The following is a 7,378-nucleotide window of genomic DNA, read 5'->3' on the forward strand; positions in this document are numbered from 1 at the left end:
GTCACGTGGCATTTTCTTTATTGTATTAAACAAACATTTCTTGTGCCGTGGTCTGAGACCCTTGTACGGGTCTTATGGAAAGCGCAGCTTTGACTTTGCGGGGAGAGATTTTCGCACAGGGTTTTATTAGCAGACCAGTCAAAACAAAACAAACAAACAAAAACAAAAAAAGATGGAATAACAAACAGTTTGGACAGAGACAGGATAATAACTGAGGTTTCTCTGACCAAAAACAAAACAAACAAAAAAACAAAACAAAAACAGGCTGCCCTTATCACATGGAAACTTCTTCTGTGAGACAGCAGTGTTTTCAGCATGGGTCGTCTGAAATAGCTGTGGGCGTTGCAGCAATTCTACTCGCTTTAAGGTGCTATTCTCTCCAGCGCTGCTAGAAAAGAAAGGGGAGACACTTTATGGCACCTCCGCTGAAGCAGCGGAAGAAAGGTGCACTTAAAAAGAGGTCTACAGCCAAAGCCAGCACAGCCTATAGTGCAACAAGTTGATGTGGTTATGCAGTTATCCTCAAAACTACGTGACCTAGTCTACAAACACTTTTTTCACCACTGATTAACAAAATGAAAAATCTCAGATGCATTTTTCCAAAACAGTTGCTACTTTCCATTCTACTGTGGATTACGCGCATGTAGAATAAAAAAGACGTCAGATTAATGAGGATTACAGTAAATTTTACAAATATGGTCTGGAACTTCACTATGTAAAGCCCAGGGAGGAGTTATATGAATCTATAATAATGCTATTATTATTATTATTATTATTATTATTATTATTATTATTATTATTATTATTATTATTATTATTATTATTATTATTATTATTATTATCAAATAAAAGGAGAGACTTTAACCTAAAAGTGGGAAATCCCAGTAAAGAAGGACCTCAAAAAAATAAATAATAGAAAATCCAAAAGGTGAAAAAAGATAACTGGATAAATTCAGATTGAAATATAACATGATAAAGCTCAGATCAGAATCAAATAAGCGTATCCAAATCTAGAGGGCACCACTGAGCATGTAATTAGTTGCATATAGCAGAAAATTGCTTTGCTGTCCAACACGTATCTGATTTGCCCGCTACTGTTTCGGTACTTACGCGTGAAACCAGAGAAGAATGGAAGAAATGACAGTCAAACCCCACCGTGTCCGTTTTCCTCTAAACTCCACAAAATGACGTCATAATTTCCCATGACACAAGTCAAATTAAGTTTAGAGAAATGCCACAAAGAAATAGAAATTATGAAGTGCTTCATTTTTAAAGTTTTAAGCACACATAGGTTCTCGGGCTTCCCACAATCACATTAAACGTTTTGAGGTTTACATTTTTTACAATAATCTGTGTCGTTTTGGATCTCTCTTTTTTTTTTTACACTAATCCGTGCTTACAGCAATATATGTGCCACTTTGAACACAACATGTTGTATTTGACATTCAGACTGAAAGGTTAATGTCATGTTACTAAACAACACAGAGGGACGTTTCCTTTGCCACGTTTATTATGGAAATAATACTGTATTAAAAATAGGTAACAACATGTCGAGGGAAACTATAGTGCAATCATAAACATAAACAGTTAAATCAAGCTTTATTTACAGGATATTTACAGATTTTCAGCTACCAAGGTCGCCACATGCTTTGCTGAACGTTCGCGCCTTCATTTATGTCGCTGGAGCCTTTTTTAGTACTATTTTGTGCAGGAGCCGCAAAAAGAACAGCCTGTTTGGCTTCAGTGGAGCGGAATGCTTCTTCTGCTGGTGGAAAAGAAGACGTGCTTGCATCATGGACTTTCAAAGTTTTCGTTCTGGTCGTTTTTTTCTCCTCGGTTCCGGATGCGGATGGAGAAAGTTTCTGCGCCCCGCTCTGAGTGTCAGTTTGCTTCAGACCGCTGTCCATGGTGCTGAAGATTTCCGCTCTTCTCCGAGAGCGAGAGAGTTTATTGGAAAGCTGCGATAACATCCAGCGGTCGCTCGCGTTTAGATTATCTGCCATCAGCAAGTACTGGTTGACATTGGTTAGACATCTGCGGAAGCCACTTTGGTAGTCGGAAACGTCGAAAGCAGACGCTGCGCCTTAAATCATGAAAAAGGCATCTCAAAGTCAGAGACGTTCAAATTCTGCATAAAGTTGTGCTGTCAAAAATACGTGAATATGTATTCAAGAACGAAGTCATAACTCACAAATTTGAATTTTTTGGAGGTTCTTGAGATGTTTCACGGTGAGCTCCAAGATGTCAGCCTTTTCCAGTTTGCGCTTTCGAATCTGAGAAAAGAGATTACACGTTACTTAAACTTTTTTCGTAAAAGAAATGCTAGCTCATCAAAAGTAGCAACCCAAACTGTTCCAGCTCTAAAGTTGTGCTTCTCATACTTACACTGCTGCTGTAGTAGCTCTCCAGGAGACATTTTAACTGGTCCAGACACTGGTTTATGCGCGCTCTTCGCTTTTTTTCCATGAGTGGTTTGGACACCTGTAAAGCACGCGTAAAGTCAACAACCCATGCTTCGATAATTCGTAGTAATTGTGAGGAATTTGCCGTTTATTAAGTTCCCTTTAACAAGTTCTTTTACGCACCTTGTTTCCAGCAGTGGGTTTGACTTTCTCGATGCAGTCTGTCGTCGCCACCATTCTCTTAGTCCGTTTTGATTTCCTTGAAGTTAACCTCTTTCTGTCTCTGGCCCACGGACGAGGGGGTTTATCCTGAGTGGATTTATATAGAGACACCCACTTAACATGTCAATGCAAACAGGCCCGCCTCTGTCTCTCGCGCTCAAATGGGCAGCACTGGCAGCCATAGTTGGCTTGGCAGCCCACACTAACTATAGAATCAGACTCTAATTATTTGAAAATCTATTTTTTATGCTGCTCCTTGGTTAATAACTGAGGATAAATGTATCTCGCCTTGATCCAAACTCACACAGCCTGGAAGTATTTTTTGAATTATCTGGTTCATATTTTTATTCCTTCAGGTCCTCAGGGTCTTGCAGGGCACAGAGGAATAACCAGACTGGAGTTTAACGGGAAAACAGACTTATAGCTCTAGATCTAGTTATAGAGTCTATGCAATCTACTGCTTCATATGTTGTGCAGTGTCTACCCGGTGTCTAATAATCAACTTGTGTGGCAAAGTAGCGTAAAAATAGTAAACATAATGATAATGGTTTTGCTTGGTGTGCAGCATGGACACTATTGACTCCTGTATTCAGTCTTTGTGCGTGAGTTACACGCCACCAGGTTGAAGGCAGCACCGTGGAAATTCACGTCGTGTCTCCACAACACTCCGATTTTCCGGTGACCGCTGATAGTAAAACCTCTGCACCTGCAACATCTTATTAGATCAGCCAGACTACTTTTTAAAGGCAAACAGTGCAGGTATTTTAATATATATTTGTATAGACTATACACGATAAACGCCCTAGATGCTGGAACAAAAAAAGCAGACCAGGTTCCAAGTGCCTTGAGGACACTTTTACACTTTTAGCATTCTTTCGCTATTGTGCGTCAGCACTTTTTGTCTTCATACCAGCCTCAGTGAGGCACCGAGGAGAATCGCGAGCCGCCCCTTGTCCTTGCTCCCTCGCTTCCCGATTTTCCACACTTCCCACTGAAAGGAACTGAGCCTTGGGAAAGTCATAGCAGCTGAAACAATGTATTGACCATAGGATCACCGCAGTCCACTGGGCATTTTGTGCTCAAACTCAGACCATCTGAAAATAGGAAAATAGGGATGAATCATCTTACCAAGATGTGTAACAGAACTATCGGCCGGGATCTCAGAATAACCCAATAATAAAATAATATCAGCAAAATGTTCACTAAGCTTTTCTAGTATGAAAACATCATAAATTCCTTCCGTTATCCCTTAGTTTTTGTATATGTAATTGGCATGTTGTGTAAAAAAAGAATAAATGTCGTCTTTAATAAGGCCGACAGACTTTTTATAGTCTTTAATTAACAAAAAAAGTTTTATTCACAAGCAAAATTCTCACATTTACTATTATTATTATTATTATTATTATTATTATTATTATTATTATTACTACTACTACTACTACTAGTAGTAGTAGTAGTAGTAGTATAGTCCACACTGTGATAATTTTGCTTTCAGTCATTTAAAATAACATTTTGTGTTATTTCTTTTATATAAAATTATAAACACAACATGCCGCATGTTGTTGTTCTGACAGCACGACAAAATACAAAAACTGCTAGTTGACTCATTCCCTGACAGTGGGTGATACTTTAAACGAGGGCACGTGGTGTGGCCCACAGGAACTCTGCACCCCGTAGGAATTCTTTTGAAGCACCCATTGAAAACAAACAAACAAAGCAAAACAAAAAATGCAGCGATGCAAACTCATTAAAAACTGATTAACAAAACGGTGTTCATTTTTAACTGATATTATAAAACACGCATGAGATATGAAAGTTAAAGAGTTGTGGGATCAAAGTGGGACTAAGTAAACAAGGGCTTATGGCGCACTGGATTTTATCGCTGTAGTTTTAAGGTAAACGGGCTCAGTGTATGCAGTTCATTCAGTAGATGTATAGAGCTGGTTGCGCACTTCAGGAAAGTTTATTTGAGAGACACGCGACACAGTAGAGAAAACCTGTCTCACACTGCCCCTGTTCTGCTGCTTTATCCTGTGTACAATGCCTGTGTTGAAATGAGTGAGGCCCTGCTAAAGGAGGGGCATATTTGTATTCAGTCTAAAGAGGCCGAGAATGAAAAGAGGCCAAATTTTAGCGGTGTTCCACTGATCTTTTCTTTTGCTCTGATTTGTAACTACAGTGTGCATCAAAAGACTCCTTTCACTTTTAAACTGAACCAACACTAGTTTCCTCTTCATCCTGCTATGAAATGGTAATCAGTCAACTTCTACAATGTCCCTGCTGCAACCCTTTTACCAACCGGACATTTAATTTAATTTAACGGGCTTCTGAAATCCAAGGCTGATGTTAAATTTATTGCCTTCGCAGAACTAAACCACAGCCGTGAAGTCCCTCAGTCGAATGAATTGAATTGGCAGAGTTGTGTCAGGAGTAACTAATTGAGTAAAAACCGAAAAATTGCGGGACACAGTTCTGGTGTTATGCTTCAGCGTTTAATCGGTATGAAACTTGGCCGAAATGCTCTGGGTGTAAGTGGGCCTTCTGATGCCTTTTGTCCGATATCCGCCACATTATCTGCTTTTTCACGCTTGGTTTTTACACAGGACCGTGGAGGGCTGATTTCAGCGTGGAGTCATGGCATCAAAACACTCGCCTGTCTTGTTATTCTGTGTCACAGAGGAGCGATTTCTCCGCTGATTACTCGGTGTAATTTCAATTAGTGTTGGATTTTTCGTTAGGACAAAGGAATAAAAAAAAAAAAAGAAACAACAGAAACAAAACTAGATTTCCAAAATGAAAACAGGGGGGTCGGTGGTCTTGTTTCTGGCGGAATGCAATCAGGCTTTGAAACTCTTTTCCTCCAAAACCGCCTCACCTCTGTCATAAGTTCTTACGGCATCATCTACCCATGAGAATAGCGCAGCGAGAAACTTGTGTCCTCAACGGGCATCATAATACAAGTGCCATTAAATGACAAGTTAAGTGTATGTTTTTAAAAAGGACAAGTCCTTCGCTCCACTTTTACTTTTCAGCCTCAGGTCATTCATTAACGCGATCGGACCTTTGTCATGGATTCCTGCCGGAGGGGACCTGACAAAGATGCGGTAATAATTGGACTATTGGGGAACTTGTTAACAACAATTAGTGAGGTAATTATATAATTACTGCAATAACTGTTTTCTTCCTAAAGGGAAAGTGATGCATTTGCAAGCCAATAGGCTTGTGCCTAACACTAGGCTACATGGGTAGAAATACAGAGGTCACCTTCATGTTAGGAAACGTCAGAGTAAAATAGTTTATTTTAAAGGTAATTAAAAACTATAGTTTTAGAGCAACCTTTATGTTATATATAAGCTATAAAGCAATGCTTATTTACGTGATGCAAGTGAAGTGTATTTAGATATATATAACAGGCCAAGAAAAAAGTAAAAACAGCAGAAATTAAATCTTTAGTATTATAATTATATCCACCCGTGTTCAGCCCGTGTTATGGAAATACATTGCAGGTTATAGCCACTTCTCATGGCCTCGAAGACCTGTTAAAATATGCAAACTTGGGCCCAAAAGTTGGCTCACCGTGAGCGGAGCAAATCGATGTACCGCCTCCCATTCAGATGGACCCGAGGCAGCACTGGTGCGCCCAAAAGGCTAATTGTTGAGCAGCAAGGCCACAGTAAAGAGAGCAGGTACACGAACAGGTGCACTGCAAAAGTAATATTGGAAATATTGACAGGATTTTCTGAAAAGCCACGCGACGGACCTGTTGGCAAAGCTCTGATCACACATCAAATGAAAACGGCATCATGAATTTCTATAGACTGCTCCTCGGGTTATTTAAAGACTTCTTACTTTGGTTTGGCAACATAATGGCCTGTGTTTGCCTGTGTGTGCCGGGGTTAACGCATGAAAAGGACAGAGGTGCACATTAACATCGCTTAAGGTTTTCTCAAGGGCCGAAATGAACTGACTGGAAAGTAACTTTATAACTCGCTGGAGGATGAAACCTTTGTTGGGCTCTGTTGTGAAAGACACAAGAGCTTGACAAAAGGAGAGCGCCTTTGTTAAACACTAAAGCGCATGGGTATTGATGTGCCTTGAATTGCAAAACATCTGCCATTTACTCTGAACGACTAGAGCGAAATTTAAATGAAAATAACCAAGCAGCCTTTAGCGCGGTGTCTTTAGCCGTGCGTAAAACAACAGTCATATGAGCAACTTGGAAAACCCCCCTTTTTGTTTTTCAGGTTTTAAAAACATCAAACTTTCCTTTGTCAGTGTGGCCAGATGGATCAACACATGACGCCCTCTTTAACTGTAATAGTGCAATACTTTTTTTCTTTGCAGACGTTTAATCTAGTCTAAGTTCAACTCACAGTGTCTTACTTTAATGTTGACAGGTCCCTATGATGATAGAGGCTTGCTGGTGTGACTGCTTATTGTGAGTAGAAAGACCACTGTGAATAGAGCTGCACGGACAGGTGCAAAAGTATTTCAGATGCTTAAGGGACTTTCTGAAAAGCCACGAGCTATTATGAAAGTTGTTGGCTCTGATCAAATAACAGAAGACACAGATTTCCTCGGGATATTTAAAGGCTTATTAAAGACTCTTACTTTGGTTGGATACACTAAATTACGTGTTAATATTTAACAAAAGACCAGAACAAAAAACGAAACGAAACACAAACAAAAAAAGCAACCCAGCGATGAGACAGTTAAAGGCTTTGTGTTAAGGATGTGCAGACTTAAAAATTGCT

At 39.7% G+C, this 7,378-nt stretch overlaps 1 protein-coding gene across 1 annotated transcript; it reads right to left on the reverse strand.

Annotated features, from left to right (window-relative positions):
• Positions 1 to 1,176: 1,176 nt before the first annotated feature.
• On the reverse strand, positions 1,177 to 2,816 carry hes3 (hes family bHLH transcription factor 3). Its single transcript, XM_085145155.1, has 4 exons — positions 2,586 to 2,816; positions 2,386 to 2,481; positions 2,192 to 2,273; positions 1,177 to 2,083 (listed from the first exon to the last, which is right to left on the reverse strand). The coding sequence occupies exons 1-4, from the start codon at positions 2,637 to 2,639 to the stop codon at positions 1,629 to 1,631; spliced, it is 687 nt and encodes a 228-aa protein (XP_085001281.1). The 5' UTR covers positions 2,640 to 2,816; the 3' UTR covers positions 1,177 to 1,628.
• Between the last annotated feature and the right edge of the window lie 4,562 nt (positions 2,817 to 7,378).

Source organism: Neolamprologus multifasciatus, chromosome 20 (assembly GCF_963576455.1).
Source record: "Neolamprologus multifasciatus chromosome 20, fNeoMul1.2, whole genome shotgun sequence".
Taxonomy (NCBI): domain Eukaryota; kingdom Metazoa; phylum Chordata; class Actinopteri; order Cichliformes; family Cichlidae; genus Neolamprologus; species Neolamprologus multifasciatus.

Bases quoted from the DNA above. Each gene is read 5' to 3' on its own strand.
- hes3 (XM_085145155.1), bottom strand. From the start codon at position 2,639: ATGGTGGCGACGACAGACTGCATCGAGAAAGTCAAACCCACTGCTGGA. The intron at 2,274-2,385 runs GTAAGTATGAGA...CTCTTTTCTCAG, and splicing joins AGAGCTACTACAGCAGCAGT to ATTCGAAAGCGCAAACTGGA. The intron at 2,084-2,191 runs GTGAGTTATGAC...TCATGATTTAAG, and splicing joins CCTCCAAAAAATTCAAATTT to GCGCAGCGTCTGCTTTCGAC.